At 36.6% G+C, this 27,367-nt stretch overlaps 1 protein-coding gene and 1 pseudogene across 1 annotated transcript in view; one reads left to right on the top strand and one right to left on the bottom strand.

The window, feature by feature from the left end:
* Positions 1-27,367, top strand: part of LUZP2 (leucine zipper protein 2) — a 459,433-nt gene that overhangs the window by 382,208 nt on the left and 49,858 nt on the right. Inside the window, exon 9 of the mRNA XM_048217639.2 lies at positions 11,067-11,231. Within this exon, the coding sequence (XP_048073596.2) occupies positions 11,067-11,231 (165 nt within the window). The remainder of the gene's footprint in view (positions 1-11,066; positions 11,232-27,367) is intronic.
* On the bottom strand, positions 20,948-21,309 carry LOC113264915 (non-histone chromosomal protein HMG-14-like; annotated as a pseudogene).

The raw sequence follows: 27,367 nt of genomic DNA on the forward strand, positions 1-27,367 counted from the left end.
CCATTTTTGCCGCTACAGTAAATTGACTCAAGGTTGAGCCTTACAAGTTCATGACTTTTCATTTTCCACCTTACTGGTACATTTGTTCTGTAACACCATGAATAAACATGCTCTAAAGCACCAACAAAAATGCCATGGATTAACTCTGGGTGAATGAGTTATGAAACAGAGGGAAGTAGTCATTGACACTTTTCATTTTGGAAATCGTAAATCAGAGTTCTGGAGGGAGAATCATAAAAGAAGAAGGTAGCCCTCCTAACCAACTCTGTTCCTATAAAGATAAGGCAAGAGGGAGTGACAGTCCCTCTTTATAACAGCTTTTCTTAAATATAATTCACATACCATAAAAGTCACATTTTTAAAGTGCACAAAGTTGTGCTACCATCACCACTAATTCCAAAAGACTTTCTTCACCGCTTTTTACCTCCTGTAATTCATTTTGGTTTTATTAATCTCTCATTGTGTTACAAATGTGTATGCTCAGGATAAACCACAACACCTGTTTGATGCTGACCTTTGCCTTTCAGTGCTCTTCATATGAGGCACATGTGGAGAATAGGCAGCTGGCATATGGAGAAGGAAGTAGAGAGGGAGAAATTGATTATATGATTCAGAATTACTGTTTTGCTTAATCATTGTGGAATGTGGCAAAATTTCTTAATGCCTCTCATTCTTTTTTTTCATTTTTAAATCAACTTTATAAAATCATAGGAAATAAACATTTGTTTATTCTTTAGTTCACTCAGAACAAAAGGGTGGAGTGACTTTAAAATAATCTCTTTGTTTACTCACACTCATATTAAACATCCAGTGTCATTTTCTGTAATACTGAGAACATATATCTAGCACATATTAATACAGGAACCTGAATCGGAGAAATCGATCACAGTATTTCGGACTTGAGAAGACAAACACCACATTATTCTCAGTCAAAAGCATGGGAAGTCTGTGTCAAGGGAACAGGCCACCCAGGAATAATCTGCATTTTACGAAGACTTCGACACATCCCCTGACTGAGATCAGTTCTTGATTGGGTTGGAGTTAGCAGCCATCATTCTGTCTACCACTGGAAAGGTAGACCCTCTCTTGTGGAAGATATTCTCTGGAGAATTTTTGTTTCATTTATATACAATATTTGACATGTAATAAAAGTAATTATAGACATGTGGAGAGGGACTACAATAATCTGATCAATATACAAAAAGAAACCAAGAAAAGCGTAACTGAAGCTGATTCAGACACTGGAATGAGAAAACAAAGATTTCACAAAGATTGATTGATTGTGTGTGTGTGTGTGTGTGTGTGTGTGTGTGTGTGTGAGACAATAGAGGAAAGTAAACAAAACATAAAAGGATAAAATTTTTCACTGGACTTGGAGTCTATTAAAAACATCAAGTAGATATTCTAGAATTAGAACAATATAATGCATGTAATTGAGACTTTTAACTTTGTTCACTAGCAGATTGGATAATTGGACATAATAGAACTGAAGACAAGTAAAATGTAAGGAAAATTAATATCAAATGCCTATACTAACTTAGGGAAAGTACAAATAAATGGAAAGTAAACAGAAAGAGAATAAGAAATGTATATCAATTTTAAAAATGTTGAGGTATTTATAATTGGTGTCCCAAAAGGAAGGACAAACAGAAGCAATATTCGTAGAGATAATGACTTAAAATTTTCCAAATGGATAATTACAGGAGACAGATATCACAATCCTAAATCAGTATGTTTTCAACAATATTGCTTAAAATTGTATATAAATTTTTAAAAGCACACTTAAGACCCATGCACTTTTTCATTCTGCTAAATTTTAGTACAATTTATTAGCAACAGATACTTAACTAAGAAAAATAAAACTGTGAATAAAAACAATGAGATATCACCTCAACACCATCAGATTGGTACACATTAAAAAGTCTGATGATCCCAAATTCTGATACATTTGTAGTGGGAGTGTAATTATTAAATCAGTTTTTAAGTGTGTGTATCCTAGAATTTGCACTTATCCCTATGTGCTTGGAAACATGCATAAGGACAGGAAATACAACAATGTTTGTATTAATACCAAATTGAAATAATTTAAATTTTTACTGTTAGAATTACCATATAAATTTCATATATTTTCTAAACTCATATTTTCATAGTAATCAAGATTTAATATTAATAAATAAATATAAAGAGATTTATATCAATATTAATACATCTGTAACATACACTGTTAAGAAAAATTCAGAATTATATGTATGGTATTTAACAGTTGTTCAAATACACAAATCATGTTTGTTTTGGATTAAATATCATATAAATAGATGAAGTAGAAAAATACCTATCGAATTCAAGGACCCAATTGCCTTTGGGGAAAGATGGAGTAAAATCACACTGAGGATGCTTACAATTATTCTACTGTTTCCCAAGTGTTTCATTTTCCAATAATTATATAAACACAGATAGTCTTTAAGTTATACACACATATATATTGTACACATTATATACATGCATCATATAGTATAAACCTTATATATATTCATTAGGTATATGTAATACATGTGTACATATATATTACCAATATGTATATACATGTCATCATATATATTTTATAAAAGTATAATAAATAGCATATATGACAAATATATAATATATAATAAACATGATGCTTTTTAACATTTAATTAAGATTGATATTTACCTGATATTTGTTCTAATTGTTTTTTTCTTTTTTTTTATTACGCTCAGTTAGCCCCTGTGTAGTACATCATTAGTTTTTGATGTAGTGTTCAGTGATTCATTAGTTACATATAACAACCAGTGCTCATCACAACATGCGCCCTCCTTAATACCCATCACCATGTTACCCCCTGCCCCCACCCCCTCCCCTCTGACACCCCCAGTCTGTTTCCCAGTGTCCATAGTCTCTCATGGTTCATCTCCCTCTCTGATATCTCCCCCTCAGATTTCCCTCCCTTCCCCTATGGTCCTCCATGCTATCACTTATGTTCCACATATGAGTGAAACCATATGATAATTGTCTTTCTCTGCTTGACTTACTTTACTTGGCATAATCCCCTCCAGTTCCATCCATGTCAATGCAAATGGTGGGTATTCATCCTTTCTGATGGTTGAGTAATATTCCATTGCATATATGTACCACATCTTCTTTATCCATTCATCTGTTGAAGGGCATCTAGGCTCCTTCCACTGTTTAGCTATTGTGGACAATGCTGCTATGAACATTGGGGTGCATGTAGCCCTTTTTTTCACTACATATGTATCTTTGGGGTAAATACCTAGTAGTGCAATTGCTGGGTTGTGGGGTAGCTCTATCTTCAACATCTTGAGGAACCTCCATACTGTTTTCCAGAGTGGCTGTACCAGCTTGCATTCCCACCAACAGTGTAAGAGGGTTTCCCTTTCTTCACATCCTCACCAACATTTGTTGTTTCCTGTTTTGTTAATTTTTGCCATTCTAATTGGTGTAAGGTGGCATCTCATTGTGGTTTTGATTTGTATTTCCCTGATGGCTAGTGATGTTAACAGACACATTTTTTCATGTGTCTGTAAACCATTTATATGTCTTCTTTAGAGAAGTGTCTGTTCATGTCTTCTGCCCATTTTTTGACTGGGTTATTTGTTTTTTGAGTGTTGAGTTTGAAAAGTTCTTTATGTATCTTGGATTTCAATCCTTTATCTCTAATGTCATTTGCAAATATCTTCTCCCATTCTGTGGGCTGCCTCTTACTTTTTTTAACTGTGTCTTTTGCTGTGCAGAAGCTTTTATCTTGATGAAGTCCCAAAAGTTCATTTTTGCTTTTGTTTCACTTGCCTTTGGAGACGTGTCTTGAAAGAAGTTCCTGTGGCCGATGTTGAAGAGGTCACTGCCTATGTTCTCCTCTAGGATTTTGATGGATTCCTGTCTCACACTAAGGTCTTTCATCCATTTTGAGTTTATCTTTGTATATGGTATAAGGGAATGTTCCAGTTTCATTCTTCTATATGTAGCTGTCCAATTTTCCCAGCACCACTTATTGAAAAGACTGTCTTTTTTCCATTGGATATTTTTTCCTGATCTGTCAAAGATTAGTTAACCATAGAGTTGAGGGTCCATTTCTGGAGTCTCTGTTCTGTTCCATTGGTCTGTGTGTCTGTTTTTGTGCCAATACCATGCTCCTTGGTGACCACAGCTTTGTAATACAGCTTGAAGTCAGGCAACATAATGTCCCTAGCTTTGTTTTTCTTTTTCATCATTCCCATGGTGATTTGGGGTCTTTTCGGGTTCCATACAAATTTTAGGATTGTTTGTTCCAGCTCTTTGAAAAATGCCAATGGTATTTTAATAGGAATGGCATTGAAGTGTAGATTGCTCTGGGCAGCATAGACATTTTAACAATGTTTATTCTTCCAATCCATGAGCATGGAATGTTTTTCCATCTTTTGTGTCTTCCTCAATTTCTTTCATAAGTGTTCTGTAGTTTCCTTTACCTCTTTGGTTAGGTTATAATTGTTATATTGTTCTCTATATGCCTCTGTATTTTTCAAAATGTTATTTTAAAAAATGAAGAAAGTGTGCTATCTGTCATCAAGAGCTTTCCATTTTTGTGACCACAGCTTAGCAACCATTTTTTAAAAAAAAATAAGTAAGATGATCATAGACTTGCTTTGCGATAGTATACTGTATACATTTAGCAGCTGTGTAAAGAAAAGAGGTTGTTTCCTAACCACCAGGTTAAACTATGGGTGTTTTGACACAGGATAGAGGAGATGGAATATTTCAGGTTGATTCATTTTGGAGTTCTTATGGTATCTGCTTGGTATGCAGTAGTTTTGAAGGACCAGGCTAAAATTCCACTTCCCAGGGACTTGGGTCTCACATAGGCACTTTCATTACTACATATGACCAAAACCACTTCATAGCTAATATGAATAACTCTTCAAAGAGGATATCTAGAAAGTGTTGCAGTAACAAATTAGTAAGGGCATTTTGTGAATTCTGATGATATTCTTTATTAAGGTTTAGATCTTTGGGACAAATGTTTTGAATGAACTACTAGATACTTTAACAACTCTGTTCCATTGTGATTGTCTCATTTTATATTTTTCCAAGTATTTAATATAATATTTAGTAGCTTTAAGGAAGCCTGCATGCCATTTTATAGAGTAGACCAAGTATAATTCATCCTACCAATATTCCAATTTTATGAGATTTTTTAATTTATGAAAAAAGTTTATACTAATTTATGTTAGTCTCTGACTATATCCAATTCATGCTACATAATATTATTTTTTAAAAAGGGACAAAACTCTTTATAGAGTTGGGAGGATCAGAAAATCAGAGATACATATAAATCCTAAAATTCAACTAAACCATCTTTTTTTTTTTAATCCATTCTCTAACCCCTACCACAATCTCTACAAAATGCTTTAAATCCTAGGAAGACATGGGATTCCTGTGATCCCGAGGCAGCCCAGCCTCCTCTGATTTTTTTCTTAGCAACTCTGACTGTTGGAATGTTCTTCCTTACATTAAATCTTTTCCCTGATCTGACTTCAGATTATCCACTTAGGTTCGAAATGGCTAAATAGGTTTGAAATGCCATTCGTGTGACTACCTTGCGGTAGGATCTATGGAAAACAGAAAACACCTATGATACGTGGTCTAGAGTTCCACACCTCTCACATTTTGTTGGGCACTAAAAATGAGGAAATAATTGTTTGTGGAGCCATAAGTTCCCAGAAGCACAGAGAATGAATGCATTTCATGTACTTGTGTGTTGTACAAACTGGCGTAGTCATGTAATACTAAATGGGCAAATTATAATTTGGCCTGAGTCACAGAACTCCAGGTTAACATAGAGGTTTTTTTTCTCCTTCGTCTACCCATTCTGTGCTTTTCTCCACCCCATCTCTATTCACTCCCCGCTTAGGTGTGCCTAGCCTACACCATGCTACAGTCTAGATTTAGCATTAGAGGCTTTATGTTGCAGTGTTTAAAAAGGTTCCCAGAATCAGTCTGCCTTTCTTCAATCATAACTCCTCCACTGAATGACCATGTTCAAATTCCTCAAATTCTTTATGCATCACTACAAAATGGAATACTAATAAACCTTACTTTATAAGGGTAGTGAGAAAACTGTGTGCATCCAAAAAAGTGAAGTACTAAGAACTCTTGGCACATGGAAAACACTCAGGAAGCATAGTAATTATTAACATCAATGAATGGGATTGTAGAGACTGCCTGTCAGTGTTAACAATTTTTCTCTTTAACCTTCAGGATCTTGTCATTCCTTTTGCTACAGTAAACTATAAAAGCATTTCATATTACTAGAGGTCGGTTTCAACAAATCTCTTGTACCATATGTATGAGGCTCATAAACTGCAGTCATAAATGCAGGTAGAAATGCTAGCTCACTTCAAAATGGGTAAAAACTACAGTTTAATGAAATTGCTTTTTACCTCTCTCCATCATCTTTATATGAGACTTTTTTACTCTCTTCACGTGCCTAGCTCCTAAGAATGTTATATCTGGGCTTCAAATAACCTCAAATACCTCATAAATATCATGAAAACATCTTCACACTCTAACTTGGTTCTCGTGACATGTTTAATAAAAGAAGTTTCAGTTTACTATCACAACATAAACAATAATAATCTCATGATCTAAGAATCGGCCTTGTTTTTCCAAACAATCAATTATTTATTTGGCAATATCTTATGAATTATAGGTAGCCTCAGCTACTGAAATGTAAAAACAACTTTATAGTATGCAAATCTATCTCTCAAACTTTCATATAAAAAAATCTTTATTTATGTAAGTATGGAAAAGAGAGGCTTATAGATATTGAAGAAATGCTGAGAAAATTAAATTGGTCATATATACCTTAATGTACACATTATGTATATGTATAAATATGTGGGATAAATGGAAGCAAAGAATAAGCATAACACTAAAAAAATAAAATAATAAAATAAAATAAAAATTTCTATTGCATCTGACTGTCACAAAATTTTACCCAGGAAATCATGCATTATTTACATCCATATTAAAGATGACACATGTGAGGGGCACCTGGATGGCTCAGTCGGTCAAGCATCTGACTCTTGGTTTCTACTCAGGTCGTGATCTCAGGGTCTTAAGATCCAGCTCTGCTTGGAGTCTGCTTGAGAGCCTTTCCCCCTCTGTCTGCCTCTGCTCTTCCCCTTGCTTCTGTGTGCATGCTCTCTAAAAAATAAATAAATAAGTAAAATCTTGAAAAAGAAAAAAAAAGATGACAGATGTTAGGCAATCTGCACAGACCCCCAGGACTAAGGAGCAAAAGAACAAGAACCTGTTTTGCCATCTGTGTCTGACACATACCAGGAGCATCATAGGTAGCTATTGATTGAATAGATAAATGAAGATCTAACTTCATAAATTAATGAACCTATTATTTATCCTACATACAAGGGACCTGGAGACTACCTAGACAGAGATAAATTTTTAGTGGAAGTTTTCTAATAGATATTCGGAAAAGGGGTTCATGGGCACAGGAACCAGCAAGTGTAAAGACTCTAAGATGCAAATACATTTGGAATATTTGATGGGCTGTAAATAAAAAGAGATTGAGATAATCATGTTCTTCCTAAAAAAGTTGGTATTTTACTATTATGTGGCAAAGCAAGCGAGAAAAGTGGTTTGGGGCAAGGAGGAGAAAGGCAGGACAGAAACAAGACTGACCCTAGGAGGCCATAGGTTCTAAGATCTTGGACAAAGTACATACCTTCTACAGTTTATACCGTATTTCATTAGGTGACATCTTGTTACAGTGAACTTCAAAGTGAACAGTAACCTGCAATTTCAAAACAGACTACAACTACAGTCAGCAGTATAAATGAAAATACAATGATGTCGTGGGATAAAATCATTGTCTGAGTCCTGCTTATGGAACTGGGTCAAGCCAAGTCTGAGTAGTGTCAGTAACAGGCTCTATTATGTCAGAGGGACTAACTAGAAAGCTGTTTTTGTGGTAGAAAGCTGAGCAAAGTAGGACAAGGTGGCTCACAGCAATCTGTGATCTCTGGCAGGAACAGTCTACAACGTAATCAAGGAACAGAGGTGGAATCTAAGGTAGGAAACGAAGTTGTATGCTTGTGGCCCAAAAAAAGAAATAAAATCAGGAGCTAAGAGATTAGGAATCAGTTGAAACACAAGAGCAAAGATAGCTTACAACTGTGGCTGTGAACCGTGGGGAGTTAGAGGTTACGTCTATGTGATGTTGATTCTGTTATCTGAGATGATCCTGACCATGTCAGGAGACCCCTAGGAACAAATGAGATGATCACATCAAATTCAGATAATTAAAAATATCACATACATGCACATCCTCGTGTATTGTTCCATTGGAAAATGTATCTTCCCCAAACAGCATTTACTGAAAAATCGATGTTCTAAGCTATTAACTTGATACAGTTCATTATTTATTTTTGCATCCAAGTTCAGCCATTACTCAGATATTTGTCCGTTTTGGCAACATATACTATAAGCCTGTTATAGATACAACTTTTACACACATCATGTGTTTAGAGGAGCCAAGATATAAATGCACCGAATAAAATAGCCATCATAACTTCCTGCATGATCTGAGATGATTGAAAGTCTGCATTTCAAAGCCACATTGACTTTGATTCTGGGCCCAAACTTGCCTGACTCTGTTGCATTAGCTCTATTTCCATTGTCTCACTATAACATGTGAGACAGAAAACATATTTAAATTGTTCAGTGCCACCTGGAATAGTTCACTCCTGACCCAGCACACAGTGCCACGATGTCCCATTCTGTAGTGAGAGGAGACTTAGCCACGATTATAACAAGGCACCAGTAGAAAGAGAAATTTCAACTATTATTTCATTTCTTGTCATTGATACAGCTTATCACTTTCCTTCCCTGACATATAGAAATGGCATTTTCACCCAAATGTTTAAGTTATTGATTCAGAAAACTTTCTGGTGAGTTCCTTCTAATATGTCAGGGATTATGTTAAGTGCTAAATACACAGTTCTGAATAAAATAGGCAACTTGCACGTGTGTGTGTATATATATATATTTAATTTATATGTATATATAAAAATGTATATATGTGTATATATATACACATATATATATACACATATATATACATATAAATTAAAAATTAGAGACAAATTATATGAAGGACACAAATATAGGATTGAAGAATTCAGGGGCTCAGGCAAAGCAGATCAAAGGGACTATGTTGAGTAAAAGGACATCATTCAACTTGGCCCAGCTTGGCCCTGTCCTGTCCACATAATGACAGTCCTCCAGCCTAGTTCTTATCAGATTGTTATGTCATCTTAGACAATTTGTTTGGGCAATATTAATGAGAAGGAAATACATGTCAGTTCTATTTCTTACATATTCCCAGTTGCTGCTCTTCCTGCTGCTCTTTTTTGTCTTGTTTTTTTAATCTCTGGCCTGGACCAAAATGGAATTCTTAAACTACTGTTCTTCTAGAAAGACATTCTTTGTCATCTTAAAGATAAACCTTATCACATATCACATAAGAGTAGAAAGCTCAGAGGTAGACATTGGGAAGGATCTAACTCACAGTCGTTACTCTTCAGGAGACAGGAAATAGGAGCAGATACTGTATGAAGGTGTATTCCTGGCATAGAATATAAAAGATAGTAGTTCTGTTCAGAGAATACTGCCTCAACAGGAGGACAAGACTTCAGTGCTTCACTGACCCATGGCCACTCTGAAGGGGCACGCTCTACATGTGCCAGCTGGTCTAGGGATCTTGGCCGCAGTAACTAATCTCTTCATCTCTCTTACCGCAAAGGACACATCGCAAGTCTTGAAATGGACTATTATGGGAGATTTTCTTATTTGGGCCTACATCCATGCCCTTTATTACCCCTGAGTTACCGTAAGGTTTCCTAAGAGTTGTATTTCTCTCTCCATTTTGGCACTGGGGGATCTCTCTGTCATTTGTACTCAGCTTTATATTATTATCGTTGTTGTTGTTATTATTATTATTATTATTTTACTCTGTCAGAATTTAAAAATATTTTTAGGGATGCCTGGGTGCCTTAGTCAGTTAAGCATCTGCCTTCAGCTCAGGTCATGATCCCAGGGTCCTGGGATCGAGTCCTGCATCGGGCTCCTTGCTCAGCAGGGAGCCTGCTTCTCCCTCTGCCTGCAGCTCCCCCTGCTTGTGCTCGCTCGCTCTCTGTCTGACAAATAAATAAAATCTTCAAAAAAAACACCCTCCATTTAAAAAAATTAAATAAATAAAATAAAAATATTTTTAGCAGTGGAATCTGGTGGTAAGATGGGAGTTACAGATGATTGTTGTCTGCATTAGTTCAGTCTGCCTTGTGATATAAACCAGGGGGGGAAAAACAGTCTGAACCCTGAACTTTCATTTCTTCAGAGTAAAACAGTAATAATGATGCCAGTTCCACAGATGTCAGAAAGCATAAAATTATTTCTTGCATGTGAAAGAGCCTGAAATATTGTGAAATCCTATGCAAATACAAGAAAGTGTAAATATTATAATTTACAATCACATCAGATGAACTTCTACCACTTAACAAGGCCCGCAGGAAATAAGTGTTTTATTAGAAACAACATTGATTTTTTTTCCAATCTGCGAGCAAATTGAGTGGTGTTACGTGCTATTCTGAGAAACACGGGGGCCTACATTGCCAGGGGAATGGTTTGTAATAAAAGAGATGGATACCAATAGAAAGATGGCAGGTTTCTACAGACATTTTCTACTTGACATGTCCTTGCCAGTAGAGTATCTCGATTGAATTCATGTCAAGTAACATACATCTCTGAAATTCAGTGTTCAAAATATATCATGAGACACAGTGGCTCCTAAAAACAGATTGAGTGTGCATTAAACAGTGTGTCAGAGTGGAGTTTAGAAGTTAGGCAATTCAATTTGAAAACTGGTAGGTTTTTGTGTGGGGAATGAGTGTAGGCTAGGAGGACGGGGAGAATCAAATCAAATAAAGAACAACTGGAACCACACGTAAACGTTGCCATCTCTCTTTTTTCTGTAGGACTCACAGCTGAAAGCAATGAAAGAGACTGTACATCTCTGCCTATCAACCGTGTTCCGTAACCAACCTCCCCCTTTGAGTCTAACGAGGTCAAATCCAACTCAGCTGCCAATTCTACCTGGGACACTTGGCCCCATGATTCCTGATGCAAGTTCAAAATTCCAGGTACACCTCAGTCATGCTTTGAAAGTATAAGCAAGTAATGCACTGTCTTTATACTTCATTCTGTGTGACCATCAGAATGGACCCAAGTAAGATACGAAATTCACTGAAAGATTAGGAAGCAAATGGAAGACAGTAACCCTTTGTAAAGTCTCTGTGGTCATTTGGAGAACATTGGAAGACAAAATTTGTTTTAGAGAGCCAGGTGCTTTTTAGCCAGAATTGCCTAATTATAAAAATAATTAATATCATAATTATTCTGAAATAATCTAAAATTATTTTAAACCAATATTTTAACAGTACTATTTCAATTTATTTATAATAATTACAATCACTTAATAATATAATTTAACAATACAATATTTGTTATAGAATTTAATGTAATTATGTTATTAATCATATTTTAATGATAATAACTGTTATTTATAATTAATTAAAAGAAAACATCTTATATTACATACAGGTATATACACCAGAGGCTTAATATGGAAAATATTTTCTTCTGGGGTGTAACAGTCATCCTTACAAAAGTGGATACTACTTTAAAAAATTAAGGCCATAGTTTTCAACACTTCCTGCACATGTGACTCTCTTGGGATACTTGTAAGAAAATTCTGACACTTGGGGGTGCCTGGGTGGCTCAGTTGGTTAAGCATCTGCGTTTGGCCCAGGTCATGATCCCAGGGTCTTGGGATCAAGTCCCACATCGGGCTCCGTGCTCAGCGGGGAGCCTGCTTCTCCCACTCCCCCTCCCCCTGTTTGTGCGCTCTCTCTCTCTCAAATAAATAAATAAATAAAAACCTAGAAGAAAAGAAAAGAAATCCTGACACCCCAAACCTATTAAATTCTTTCTGGTTAGGCTATAAGTCATCAGTAGTTTTTAAAAGCTCCCCAGGAGATTCTGAGAACCAGTGAATTAAGCAAAACTTCCTCGACTCCCACCACTACCCTGCATTAGACAGGGCAGAGGGGCATTTGTTGCTTTCTGTTTCACTTGTCAGATTCCATTTACAGGCTCTACATTTAAGTAAATCCTACACTCTGAAATAGTTATTGGAGAAAGTGTAGCTTCGGGCAGTATATTTGAAAGTGATGGCTGACTGCTAGCCTTAGGACCACTTGCTGTAAAGTGAGTGTTCAAGATGCCAGTCCGCCTTCTAATGCATATCTCTAGCGGTGGGCCCGGAAACGCCTGAGAACCACCGATGCGTTACCCAGTGATGCAGTACTTTGGGGGCTTTCTTACTGCCTATTCTGATTCTCTACACTTGAATTAAAAAGGGTGTGCACAAATGTCAGTTTAGAGAAATACCATTTTTCAGAATCAAAAACGAGAAAAAAAAATGTAATGTTATGTTTTTATCTGTAACTAATCAATGTATGGACTGCACAGATTTAGTCCGTATAATCTCATGTTTCTCTGTCAAAAGTCATTTAAAAATACATATTTTCATTTCATCTTATTCTCTTTTTACTCTGTACCTAAGGATCTCTAGAAATGTTTAGGCCAGTGTTTTTCTCCTTTATTTCTTTCCCGCCTCTTTGGAAACTCTGGGTCTAAAGTGTTCGTTTGCTTAACCAAAGGCAGGGAAGAAAGTTAAATAATAATATATTTGTTACGTTAGGAAAAATCCTGAAGAAATCCATTGACACTGGTCACTGGTAAAATGCCAGGCTTCTCACACAGTGTCACGCACCCACTGGGAAGCCCACACCCTGCCTCCTTAGTGTTGGTCTAAGAGAGGAGCAAAGGTTCAGCCTTATTAAGTCTGTTGACTTTGGGCAAAGCACTTTGTAATTCTATGGGCACACAGGATGCTCATCTCCAACTCAAAATATGTTTGTTTAGGCCCAATTAAAACTGGGCTCTTTATGACCCTGAACGTGTGGAGGAAGTTACTGATTGTTACTTTAACTGATTTACTATGAATAAATGTATGTCCTGTCCTTGAAATAAATAATAAATATTTATTATTTTCCTTGGCTTATCACAGAAAAATGTAGGAAGCATTTAGATGAGGCTGGTTTAGGAATTGCTCATTTCTCAAAAAGCAATAACAGAAAAATCCAATTGTTTAAGATAAAGTTCAATAAATGTAAGTTGATGTACTATAGAGCACCCTGTTTTATGGATTAGCATTAAAAGCTTCTCTAGTGTTTATGTTTTGCCTGCATTCTTTATCTTTTCATTAGTGGTGGAAATTGTATTTTATGTGTACTTGGGGTTTCGGCTCTATGCCGGCGCCTCAGAAAACATTTTTAAAATCCCAAATAATATGATGTGATGTGGAGTGTGCATAAGAGAGACCCTTCAGTCACGGAATCTTTTTTTCTCCGTATGTGAACCAAGGAACTTTTAAATGAGGACATTTAACCGGTACACCTTTGGAGTTGGCTAATTGTAGCTGCAGTGACGTGATGTGCCTGCCTGAGAGCTGTGAGGGGACCACATCACTTACTTTCCCTGTGCCTCAGTTTCCCCAAGTGCCTGTCAGAGTGTTGTTGTGGCATGAACATTACAACTAATAACTCCCCCTGTTTTCCATGGACTATGACTGGTCTCATCTACTTTCATTTGGTTTCTTAAATCTTCAACTCTTGGATGGTTTTCCCTGAAATCTGTGAAACACAGCCAAGTAAGCAATTTTCAACTCACATCTGGAAAAGAGACAAAATACCACATACCTACTGTGGCTCTCCCCACCCCCAAAACGTCATTTTATTTTATTATTCTTAAAGAAGATTTGGTAATGCAGTCAAAATTTTCATTATTCACGTGTGTATATGTGTATGTGTATACATGCATACATACATACGCATTATTACATTAATTATATATGTATATATATGTACACACACATATGTATGTATTTCACTATGGATTTTAAAAGCCACAGATTTCATTAGGTGGGGAGTTCAACATTACAAGAATCTACTGGCAAAAACTTAAAAAATTTTATATATCGGTAGCCTCTGTGCTTTTTTTTTTTTAAGATTTATTTATTTGAGAGAGAGAGAGGGTGTGTGAGCAGAGGGAGGGGTAGAGAGAGTGAGAGAACCTCAGGCAGACTCTCCTGCTGAGTGCAGAGCCCAGATGCAGGGCTCGGTCCCAGGACCCTGACATGCCCTGAGCCGAAATCAAGAGTCAGACACTTAACTGACTGAGCCACCCAGGCGCCCCTGGGAACCTCTACTTTTTTGTTAATTCTGGAGGATGCCTTTATATGACCTTTTAGTCCTACAGCTGTAGTTTCTGCTGAGGACCCTCAGTCAGCCTCCTTTCCCTCATTGTATTCTCCATAGTTGTTATGTTGCTTCTCCCTAATTTGAGTGATTTTTTTCCTACCCTCCAAGTTAGAATTATTTTTTCCTATTTTCAATGCTCTGATAGCACAGCGTCTACCCCTCATGGGTCTTGGTCATACCACGAATACAGTGATGGCTGCATACTCTTCTCTCCCTAAAGGAGACGATTGTGCTTAGCTCCTTGATTTGCTCACATTACTCGGTGTCCAGAATGATGTTTCTACGGAATTTGAAATGACACTTGCTGTATTTCTGTTTTAGTCAGTTCAGGATGTTATAACAAAGTGCCATAGACTAGGGGACTTAAACAACAGACACTCATTTCCCACAGTTCTGGAGGCTGTGAAGCCCAAGATCAAGGTCCTCCCAGATTCAGTGCTTGATGAGGGCCCTGTTCCTGGAAGGTAAACAGCTGCCTTTTGGCTGAGTGCTCACATGGTCTTTTTTAGACGTGTGTGACTGGAAAGAGATCTCTTTCTCTCTGTCTTTATACTTTTTATGAGGGCACTAATTCCACCACAAGGGCCCCACCATCATGACTTAATCTAATCCTAATTACCTTCAGAAGGCCCAGCTCCTAATACCATCATACTGGGGCCTAAGGCTTTAACATAGGAATTTTAAATGACACAGATACTCAATCCATAGCAGTGCCCCTCTTCTTGGATATTTTCCTTATTTAGAAGTTAGAAAATATATATTATTGAGTGCTCATTAAGTGCTCAATATTCAATTAAACTGTTTTCCATCTGAACGGCAGGACCATGCTCATCCCTGGGGATGCAAATTTGAAATCACATGACCTATTGGACACTGAGTGAATTCTCTGTAAAAAGAAAACAAGAGAAAAAAATGCAAGGGGTGTGTGGTAGATAAGGACTTTTTTTTTTTTTTGTATTTGGAATTTTGTATTCCAAATAGCTTTGATTAAAAATAAAGACTAAGGAGACCTGAATTCAAAGGCACATGAGATGATATCTTTGTTATATCTTTGTTATGAGATTATATATTTATTATGTAGAAAATATTGTTCCAACAGCGAAGTAAAGAGCAAAGGTACAAGCTGGCAGCTCTGATTTGCATTTGCATAAAATAACTCTTAACTAGAGTGGAAACAAGCAAACCAGTGGCAGTCTATTTCACTGAACCACGCAGGAAGTGATGGTGATTTGATCTATGGTACAGAAATGGGAACAGGGTTCCAGATGTCATGGGGACATAGAACTGCTGTGACATAGTGGCTAAGTGGGATGTATGAAGGCAGGACGTGAAGAAGAATACTCAGTGGTTGCATTCATTTGCTGTGATGCAAAAGGCAAGAGGAGAACCAAGACTGGTTTGTTTTTCAACAGGCGAAGTGTTAGAGGTGTCTCACACAGTCAAGTGTCTGTATCCCATAGGTGATTAAACATTTAAATCTGGAATTCAGGGAAGACACCTGAGTGGAGATAAAGGATTTGGCATCATTATTATGGCTGGTGATTAAATGTTGGAAGTAGATTAAATGACTTGACAAGACAGTGTAGAGTGAAGAGATGAGGGCCACATAGGACCCCAGAGAAGAGAAATACCTTCAGTATGGTTTTATGTGTAGTCTAATTGATGGAATGTTTAGGGTAAAAATACATCTCTCATCTTTCATTAAGATCCTCTCTTCATTACACATTTGGACTGGGAACCGTGACTTTTCATGCTTTTTACCAGTACAAAACAACAGAATATGCATGTCATTGTGTAAACTTAGAATGGTGAATATTCCATGGCTGGTATCTGCTTTTAAACCTGACTGGGGTCCTTGACATTCCATTGGTTGGGCGTCTGACTCTTGGTTTTGTCTCAGGTCATGATCTCAGGGTTGTGAGATCAAGCCCCATGTGGAGCTCCAAGCTCAGTGGAGAGTGGTTGAGATTCTCTTCATCTTCTGCTGCCTCTTCCCCTGCTGCTCTCTCTCTCTCTAAAATAAATAAATAAATCTTAAAACAATAAGATAAAAGCTGACTATTAAGTTTTCAGAATTTGTACTAGTCAGCTCATAAACACAGTGCTTCTTAAATATTAATTACATACACTTAAAATTAAGTAAAATTTACTAAAAGCAAATGTGGTAAATACCAAAACTACTACATCGTGCTATTATGCCTTGTTTTTGAAGATATTATAATATATCTTTTGGATCCATGTGGTGGAAATATGATATGCTGCTGTGCTACTGATATCTCTTTACAATTCGTATTCGATAATATCACCTTGGTAGATCGAAATTGGTAGTATTTATACCATAGAAATTGACAAACACTACAAATCAGGGTCTTCCTAACCCCCTAAGTTAGTGAATAACACACTCCTGTGTATGTATGAGTGTGGCGTGTGTGTGTGTTAAACCTTTAAGATCTTACTGGGCATCATAATATATAAACAATATGTGATCAACATACTCATTTGTTTTTGTCTTCTTGTGTGGTAGAGCTAGATGAATAGTAAGTGCGGAGAAAAGGAAAAACAATTACTTTTACAAACTGCTTGTTTAATTAATGGCATGTTCTAAAAACAACTAACAATTTTTATATGTCCATTATACTGTTTTCCTTAATTATATTCATTTTATTATAAAATATTAAATGTGACTTTATGTAATTTAGAAAATACGCAAATGTAGGAGGAAGAACAGGAGGCCTATTACCCAGAGGTCTATTTTTAGGTGAAAAAATATGAATTATTAATACAGTAATGTCATTGGTGTTTACAGCTGCATGATATGGAGTTTAAGAGCTAGGATTCACTTTACATTAGGCTGATGATATTTACCTGTGAGTGTTTCTGGAAGGGGTTAAATAAGATGTGAAAAAGACCAGACACTGGCCCTGGCACATTAGTCAAAGACCATTCCCAGCCTCCTTCCTTCCTCTCTCCTCCCTTCCTCAGAGTTGATGTCTCTGTAGGACAGGCTCCCCTCAGCCTTGGTCCCTCTGCAGGGCTGTTTAGGAAAGAATATGAGGTGCTGCCTGCACCACGCCTCCAAGGTCGGGTGCCTCATGGGGACTGTTGGGTTGTTCTTGCCTCCTCACCACGGGGTCATCTGCTTCCTGGTCCCAAACCCACCAGTTACCACATCAGGGCAGAGACGTTCAAAGGGAGAAAAGGCTCATGTTTCTTGACGTTTTTTTTTTAAGATGTTATTTATTTATTTGAGAGAGAGAGAGAGAGCACAAGTGTGGGGCAGAGGCAGAGGGAGAAGCAGACTCCCCATTGAGCAGGGAGCCCAATGCGGGGCTTGATCCCAGGATCCTGGGCTCATGACCTGAGTTGAAGGCAGATGCTTAACAGACTGAGCCACCCAGTCATCCTAAGGGTCATGTTCCTGTCCCAAGTGTTCTAGCCAAGACCCTTGAGGGCATGGGGGGGTCTTCTGCCTATGTAATTAGGCTGTACTTTTCATCAACACCCAAGAAATCTTGTGTAATGAACATAAATACAAGGAAAATTTCTTTTTTTAAAGAGAGAGCTAAGATTCATAAGTCAGACTGACCAAGTAAAAATCTGTTTTCTGCAATTTTCTAACTTTGAAACCTTGATCAAATTACTTCTCTGGGACTAATCTTCCGTATATATAAATAGAGACAATAACAGCACCAACGCTATAGAGTTGATGTGAAGAATTAATAAAAAAAAAATCCACATACAACATTCAGCATATGTAGTAGTGTTCGACACTGAGAAACAACAGAAGTAGGAAATAAGTATTATATCTGGAAAGCAGGATAACACTTTGAGAAGATTTAAAGAAGATTTTGGCATAGAATATTACTTTAATTAAAACAAAAACTGTGCCTTATGTTATTGTTGATATGTGAGTATACAATATATCTATCCAAATGAGCATAACTATAGTTTTTGTAGCATAGTAGTATGGATGGATTCTCACAATGCATTTAATGTCAGTGATCATAATAGTAAACGCCGTGGGGAAAGGAGAACATTGAAAGACAGCAGAAAGGAAAAGCAATTCAGATAAGTAATGCTGAAAAAAAAAAAAAACAATGAAGAAATTGAGTTATGAAAATCCAGTATTTCATCCTCACCCCAGGCGGTGACCATCTTCTCTCTTTTTCTTTCCATGCCACTCACTGCCTTGGATTTAGCTGTAGTTTACATTGGTAAAGGTCACAACCGTGGTATCTACTTAATTGGACAAGGATGATTTGTTTTTTGTGTTTTTTTCCCCCAGTTTGTTAGAAATGCCAAAGTCATTCTAGGGCAGCAGTCAACAGTGACCCTATTCAGGAGCTTAAAGGCATCCGAGCGAAAATTGCATTCTGCTTGGTGCCCGGCAGTTTAAAGCAAAGTGGATTTGTATTTCCCTCTCTTCTGCCAAAAATCTGTTGCAATGCAATTTCCAAGAACTCTCAAGGCAGTGCACCTGGAATCATCATAGACCAAAGGGTCTCAACCTAGGCTGCATTTTTAATCACCGGTGGTTTCACTCACACCTGAGTTGACGTCAACAATCACAATTCTGATACAATCCAGCTGAAAAGCAGGCTAGTTTGGGGATTATTCCAAGCTCCCAGATTATTCTAATTTATATCCAATGTTGAGAACTATTAAGATCCTTACTCTACGAATGGGAAGGGAGTCTAAAATTAAGCCTGCCCTTTTCCCCCACTTCCCTAGAGAAGAGAAGATTTCTCGACTAGCTCAGAGGTTTTAGATAGATCTGGTGTTCTACCAGTTGTCTGTCATTAGCGCACTATTTGGTTATCTTTCACACCTAACAACTATTGGTATTCTTCCAGGCTACAAAAATATATTGTATATCTTTATATCCAGGGTTATTGTAAGGATAAAAATGAACACATAAGTTTAAAACATTTTTGTAAAATATAACATTACAACTAAGGAATTTTGTTTGGATTTCATTTTTGGTCCTAGGAGGTCTTAATATCTTCTTTGATTACTTCACAGCAGAGATGGCATACATGTGGCAATGAAGCTAAGCTTCAGTTAAAAATATATCATGTTTTACACGTTGTTTTATGAATATACATACTATATATGTACATAAATATTTATAAAATTATAGTATCAATTATAAGATACATGTTTGATCTGGTAAATATGAAAACTGAACCCACAAGGAATCTTTGATCTATTTTGTTTAGTATACTGGTGTGCAGGTTTGTACCTTGGAATAGTCTGAAGCCAAATTCTCATTAGCTTTCATTTATTCTTGATCCTTGATACTTATATAATAAGAACATTATTTATAGAAATTGATTAGTTGAGTATCTCTATGAAGTGCTTTCAAAGACAGTTGTTAGCAACAGGAGGACATAATTCATTCAATCTTCCTAAAATTAAAATGAGAATAAAACATTCTTGGTCAGGGGCACCTGGGGGGCACAGCGGTTAACCGTCTGCCTTCGGCTCAGGGCATGATCCCGGCGTTATGGGATCCAGCCCCACATCAGGCTCCTCTGCTATGAGCCTGCTTCTTCCTCTCCCACTCCCCCTGCTTGTGTTCCCTCTCTCGCTGGCTGTCTCTATCTCTGTCGAATAAATAAATAAAATCTTTAAAAAAAAAAAAATTCTTGGTCAAAATGTTATCTTAGGTAAGTCTAGGAAATCATATCAATATTCAGAGAAAACCTCACTGCTTATCTTCTCTGTCATAAAAGAATGGCCACGAGGTTCCATTTTCTTTTTATTTTCTTTCATAATTGAGATTCTATTGGTTGTCTTGAGGACCAATACACAGATATTTCAATTTGTACATAATTAATGTATGTACCCAAGAAATTAAAAGGTGTGCAGTTGTGATTCTTTTCTAAACAGTTATTCCAGTGACTTTCCAACTTAAATTTGGAGGCAAATTTCTTCTTAAGAGGATATCAAGTGCAAGTATTTTCAAATGTTGCTAAGCTGTTGTGTCATAAATCCCCCTAACTCACAATATCATCTATACCACATACTCAGCACGTTATCAAAGTTACGAGGTAAACAGAACTACCAGGACCAAAAATGTTACAGAGTGCATGAAATTCTGACAAGGAGAGTGAAGGTCAAGAAATGGTTTTCCTTAGGAAACAATTCTACTAAAAATAGAATGAGAAGAGAAGTAATTTAAAATGTTCGAGACATAATAAATGCAGGACTGTGGCTCCAAAGTGCCATCCAGTGTGCTGTGTATTATAGGATATAAAACTATTTCCCCATCTGTGGAATGATAATCAAGACAATCAAAACCTCCCATATTCAATATCCCACTATTTTCTGATCCCACTATATTCTACCATAAATAAACAACCAGCAAATTATTTCACCTCTTAAAAAAAAAAATTTACACTTTAAAAATGGGATGAGGCAGGATTCTCTCCTTCCTAAAAACGTTTCTAGAGCTCCTAAAAGATTTACATCTACAAAATACTTGATAAAAATATTCCTCTGGATTGTATAAGAAGGGAGACAGGCACAATTGGTAAGACATGATATATGATGTAGTCACACTCAGCTTTTTTCTCTCCTGCTTTATCAGAGGCTGGACCCTCCTTTTTTGTAGTTACTCCATTTTCTGCAGGTAAATCATCTGTAGTTTCTGGGCTAGACATTTTCACCTGTTTTTCCTTTGCTCCTCTTTTCCCTTTTGTCTGAAGATTTATCATTTCCTGCTGCATTTTCTGGTTTTCTTTCCACTTTCGCAGGAGCAGGTTTAGTTGACAAGCTCCCCTGCTGATCTCCTCCTGGGCTTCTACTTCACTGCCCCATTGGCAGAGCCCATCCTTTAGTGCCTCCTGGTGGCAGGAAGGGCAGTGGCTGTGTGCTGGGGGCCGTATCATGAGCAGGGGCTTCGTGAAGCTGCACTGCCTTGCCCCTACCACTCCGTGTTGCCATATAAGCTGCTGGGACCCGCAGGGGGAGAACGGGAAGACTGGTTCTATTTTCTTTTCTTATATTTTCATTAACATTTTCAGACACTCATCAAGTAGTAATAACTTTCATGGTGACTCCAGTGTAACGGAGATTAAGTTATTTCAAAGGCGTTTTAGATTACCTCCTACTTCCCACTTGGCTATTCATAAGTAAGACATAGCTCAATATCCCCTCCACTGATTATCAATGCAAAGGACATTTTATCTTAGACATTAGAAATTATTATCCAACTTTTCTTTTGTCTCTTTAGATGCAATAAAATTCTTGATCCTAAAAACTCCATCTGCAAGAGATATTTCCTTATTACACTTGCAGAAGAAAGGGATATCTATAAGGAATTTAATCAGCTTTTTGATCATTTTAAGTCGTCAGTGCTTTTTTTTCTCTCCAGGAATTATTCACTCATTTATTCTTATATCTTGCAGCCACTAGCAATCTACTAAAAGTTTTTTTTAACAAGGGAAACCTGAAAAAAAATTACAATTTTAGAGAGATAATTCTGGTACAGGCATACCTCGGAAATATTATGGGTATGGTTCCAGACCACTGTAATAAAGCAAGTCAAGTGAATATTCTGATTTCTCAGTGTATATTAAAGTTATATTCACACTATACTGTAGTCTAGTTAAAGTGTATAATATCATTATGTCTATAAAAAGTACATACTTTAATTAAAAAATACTTTGTTGCTAAAAAAAATCAAAAGATAAAAAGACTTCAAAAGCATGCAGAGAAGACACATTACAAAAACATGGAATAATAATTACCCCCAATGTAATCACAGTTGGGCCAACACCTGACTTTTCAACAGCAATGATGGAAGCCAGAAGGTAGTAGAATAAGATCTCCAACAGACTGAGATAAAACAGCTGTCAATCTATTAGTCTATACCCTGTAAGAACTAGGGAGAATTAAAATAATTTACAGACAAATAGAAGCCAAAAGACTTTGCTACCAAAAGAGCTCACTGAAGGAATTTTAAAGGAAGAACTCAGTTGCAAAAGAAATAGTGCTCAAAGACATCAGTAGTATGTGGGCAAAATAAAGCAACATCAATTGTTTGTAGTAATTGATTACGTTGATTATAATGTAATAAAAATTAGTGGTCATAATTGGCCTAAAACACTGTTATAGTAGCTTATAAATAGTGAAAGGGTGGTCAGAATTAAAACACTCTAAGGTTTTTGTATTTTTTGGAAAGGAAAAATATTGAATAACTGCAAACTCTGGGAAGTATTCACATCAAAATATTCTGAATAACCCCCCCACACATAAAAATACTTTATTACTAAAAAATGCTAGCCATAAAAAAAAACATGCTAGCCATTATCTGAGCTTTCAGCAAGTCATAATCACTGACTACAGATCACCATAATAAATATAATAATTATGAGAAGTTTGGAAATATTGTAGGAGGTACCAAAATGTGACAGAGACATGAAGTGAACAGATGCTGTCAGAAAAATGGCACTGAGAGACTTGCTTGATGCAGGGTTGCCACAAACCTTCTGTCTGTAGAAAACACAGTATCTGCTAAGTGCAATAAAAGCAAGGTACACCTGTGGCAATATAGAGAGAACGATTAGGAGGACAAGATGATACTAGCAAATAAAATTTTTAGAAGATTAATAGTATCTTCTTGGGAAGAGACAATGAGACCGTAGTGGTGGGAAAGGAGAAGGGGATGGATCTGAGATCTACAAAGAACTTCTCAAACTCAATACACGAGAAACAAATAATCAAATCAAAAAATGGGCAGAAGACACGAACAGACACTTTTCCAATGAAGACAAGCGAATGGCTAACAGACACATGAAAAAATGTTCAACATCATTAGCCATCAGGGAAATTTGAATCAAAATCACGTTGAGATACCACCTTACGCCAGTTACAATGGCTAAAATTGACAAGGCAAGAAACAACAATTGTTGGAGAGGATGTAGAGAAAGGGGATCCCTCTTACATTGTTGGTGGGAATGCAAGTTGGTACAGCCACTTTGGAAAACAGTGTGGAGGTCCCTTAAAAAGTTAAAAATTGAGCTACCCTATGACCCAGCCATTGCACTACTGGGTATTTACCCCAAAGATGCAGACGTAGTGAAGAGAAGGGCCATATGCACCCCAATGTTCATAGCGGCATTGTCCACAATAGCTAAATCGTGGAAGGAGCCGAGATGCCCTTCAACAGATGACTGGATTAAGAAGACGTGGTCCATATATACAATGGAATATTTCTCAGCCATCAAAAAGAACAAGTTCTCAACATTTGCTGCAACACGGACGGGACTGGAGGAGATAATGCTAAGCAAAATAAGTCAAGCAGAGAAAGACAATTATCATATGGCCTCACTCATTTATGGAACATAAGAAGTAGGAAGATCGGTAGGAGAAGAAAGGGAAGAAAAAAGGGGGGAGGTAAACAGAAGTAGGAATGAACCATGAGAGACTATGGACTCTGGGAAACAAACTGAGGGCTTCAGAGGGGAGGGGCATGGGGGAATGGGATAGGCTGGTGATGGGTATTAAGGAGGGTACGTATTGCGTGGTGCACTGGGTGTTATACGCAAGTAATGAATCATGGAACTTTACAGTAGAGCTAATAAGACAAAACAATGACCCTAATAAACTAAAATATATAAATGCTAAATGTATAGCATGATATCCGGTATATAGTATAGCTAGTGTTTAAGAGCATAGATTCTAAAGGCAAACTGCCCAGATTTAAATTTGTGCTCTGCTACTAATCAGCTGTGTAACAAAGGCAAATTTTTAAACCAATTTCTTACCAGCAACATGGGGATAATACTATTTTCCTGCAAAGGTTGTTATGAGGACAAACTAAATATTGTTAGTTTCAGATTTATTTGTTCTAATGAAATATCATTGTGTGTCCATCTCTGGGGAAGTGCCCATCACAAAATTCTATATGGGGATTGACAATAAGAAAATAATACGTACATTCATCAAAAGAATTTCCGCAAAAGGACTTCCAAAAACAGCAGGAAACATAAGATCTTTATATTTGCTGAAAGTAATTATTGTTTGTACTAGATTTGATGAAAGACCAGAGAATTGCCGTCTTGATCCACCCTCAATGCACTGAGTTGGATTTAAATGTTTCAAAGAAAATTAAAAATAGTAGCCTTGCTTTTCATCACTATATGAAGCACATTGATATTTAGGATTTTGTGAAATTATAGACAGTCTTTTTGAATCTCCTAGAGTGCTGGTGTTAGTCTTTCCTATGACATATTTAGTCCTCTTTGATCTCCTCCTTATGAAATCAAGAATATTTCCTGAGTGTCTGTAGCTACCTAACCCAGGAAGTTACTCAAATCAAGTATACTCAAAGACCAAACTTTTCTCCTTTGTAGGCTGTTGCATAAGTTCTAATTGCTCAATAAAAATAATAACAATAGTGATGAGCTTAATTTGCAGAGTCCTTTACGGTAGTAACTATAAGATGTTTTATTAGATTATCGCAATAAATAGAGTAGATCTTACTTTAACTATTTTACTTAAAAAGGAACTGAAACACGAACCCAGGTTTTATATGCCAAATCCTGTGCACCAAATCACTGTCTCAAAATGCACATTACTTAGAACCTTAGATATATTCTTACAAAAAGGAACGAACATTTAAATATGCTCTGCTTCTTAGGTTATCACAACACTTAAATTTTATAGAGTATTTGTTCTGTAACTGACTTACTGCTGATGGCTTTGCACAAGTTTTCTCAGTTAAAATCCAGAAGAACATTTTGAGGTGGTACTGATAATATTCTGATGTTAGAATGTAGTGAGAAAACTAAGGCATTATAGAGGTTAGTGACCCATCTTAAGTCTCAAAACTAGGTCATTGGCAACTGAGGTTTTGAAGTCAAGTATATCTGGCTTTAGAGTCTGAGAGCCTGACCATCACTTTACATCTGAAGATGTGACTCTGATAACACCCTCCCCTTGCATTTAGAAGAGAAGAAAAAAGGAATAAATAGCAAAACAACAAGAAAACTATTCACAAAATGGCAATAGTAAGTCTACACTTATTTACTTTAAAGGTAAATGGACTAAACTATCCAAAGACATAGAGTAGGAAAATGGGTATAAAAGCAAGACCTAACTATATGCTGCCTACAACAGACAAATTTCAGCTTTAGGGACATGTATAGACTAAAAGTGAAGGGATGGAAAAAGACATTCTATCCTTATGGAAATCAAAAGAAAGCAGAGATAGCTATACTTATATCAAACAAAATAAACTTTAAACCAAAGACTATAAAAAAGAGACCCAAAAAAATACCATTATATAACAACAAAGTGGTCAATTCATCAGGAGATTACAAAATTAATAAATATACACCCAAAATAGGAGCACCTAAATATATAAAATGAATATTAACAAATCTGAAGGGACAATAGACAGCAATGTAACACAGTGCTAGTAAGGGACTTCAGTAGCCCCCTTTCAACAGTGGATAGATCATCCAAACAGAAAAGAATACACTGGATTCAAACTATGTGTTAGATTAGATAGACCTAACCGTCATTTACAGAATATTCCATCTAACGGCAGGATACATATTCCTCGCAAGCACACATGGAACATCCTCCAGGACAGATCATATCTTAGGCCACAAAACAAGTCTTAATAAATTTAAGAAAAGTGAAATAATATCAAGCATTCTTTCTAACCTCAATGGTATGAAATAAGAAAAGAATCATAAGAAAACTGGACGATTCACAAATAAGTGAAAATTAAACAATATATTCCTGCACAATCAATAAGACAAAAAAGAAACCAAAGGAGAAATTTAAAAAAATATTTTTTCAGACAAATAAAGATGGAAACTTGACACACCAAAACTTACAGGATGCAGCAAAAGCAGTTCTAAAAATGAAATTTAGAGGGATGCTGGGTGGTTCAGTTGGTTAAGCGTCTGCCTTTGGCTCAGGTCATGATCTCCGGGTTCTGAGTTTGAGTCCCATATCGGGCTCCTTGCTCAGCGAGGAGCCTGCTTCTCCCTCTGCCTGCCACTCCCCCTGCTTGTGCATGCTCTCTCTCTCTTTTTCTGACAAATAAATAAATAAAATCTTAAAAAAAATAAAAATGAAATTTAGAGTGATAAACACCTACATAAAGAAAAAGAAAGATCTCAAATAAACAACCTAACTTATACCTCAAAGAACGAGCAAAAGAACAAACCGAACCCAAAGTTAACAGAAGGAAAGAAATAACAAAGATCATAGGCAAATAAATGTAATAGAGACTAAAAAGATGATGGAAAAGATTGAAGAAATTAAGAGCTGATTTTTTTGGAAAAGATAAAATAGACAAGACTTTAGTTAGACTTACAAAGAAACAAAGAGAAGGGACTCAAATAATAAAATTGCAATCAAAAGAAATGGTGTTACAACTGATGCCACACAAAGAAAAGGGATCATAACAGGCTGCTACGAACAGCCATGCACCAAAAAGTTGCACAATCTAGAAGAAATAGATAAATTGCTAGAAACACAACATGTATCAAGACTGAATCATGCTGAAATATGAAATATGAAGAGACCAGTCGCTACTAAGGAGATTAAATCAGTAATCAAAAACCTCCCAGGAAACAAAAGTTCAGGACCGGGTGACGTCATTGGTGACTTCTGTCAACCATTTAAAGAGGAATTAATACCATTTATATCAAAGAGAAGAAAAGAGGGAAAACTTCCAAATGCATATTAGGTCAGCATTCCCCCGATACCAAAGTCAGACAAGGACACTACAAGGAAAGAAATTATGGGCCAATATCCTCGATGAACATAGATGCAAAAATCCTCCACAAAATATTAACAAATGGAATTCAACAGTACTTTGAAATGATCATACACCGTGATCAAGTGGGATTTATTCCAGAGATGCA

Source organism: Ursus arctos, unplaced genomic scaffold (genome assembly GCF_023065955.2).
Source record: "Ursus arctos isolate Adak ecotype North America unplaced genomic scaffold, UrsArc2.0 scaffold_23, whole genome shotgun sequence".
NCBI lineage: Eukaryota > Metazoa > Chordata > Mammalia > Carnivora > Ursidae > Ursus > Ursus arctos.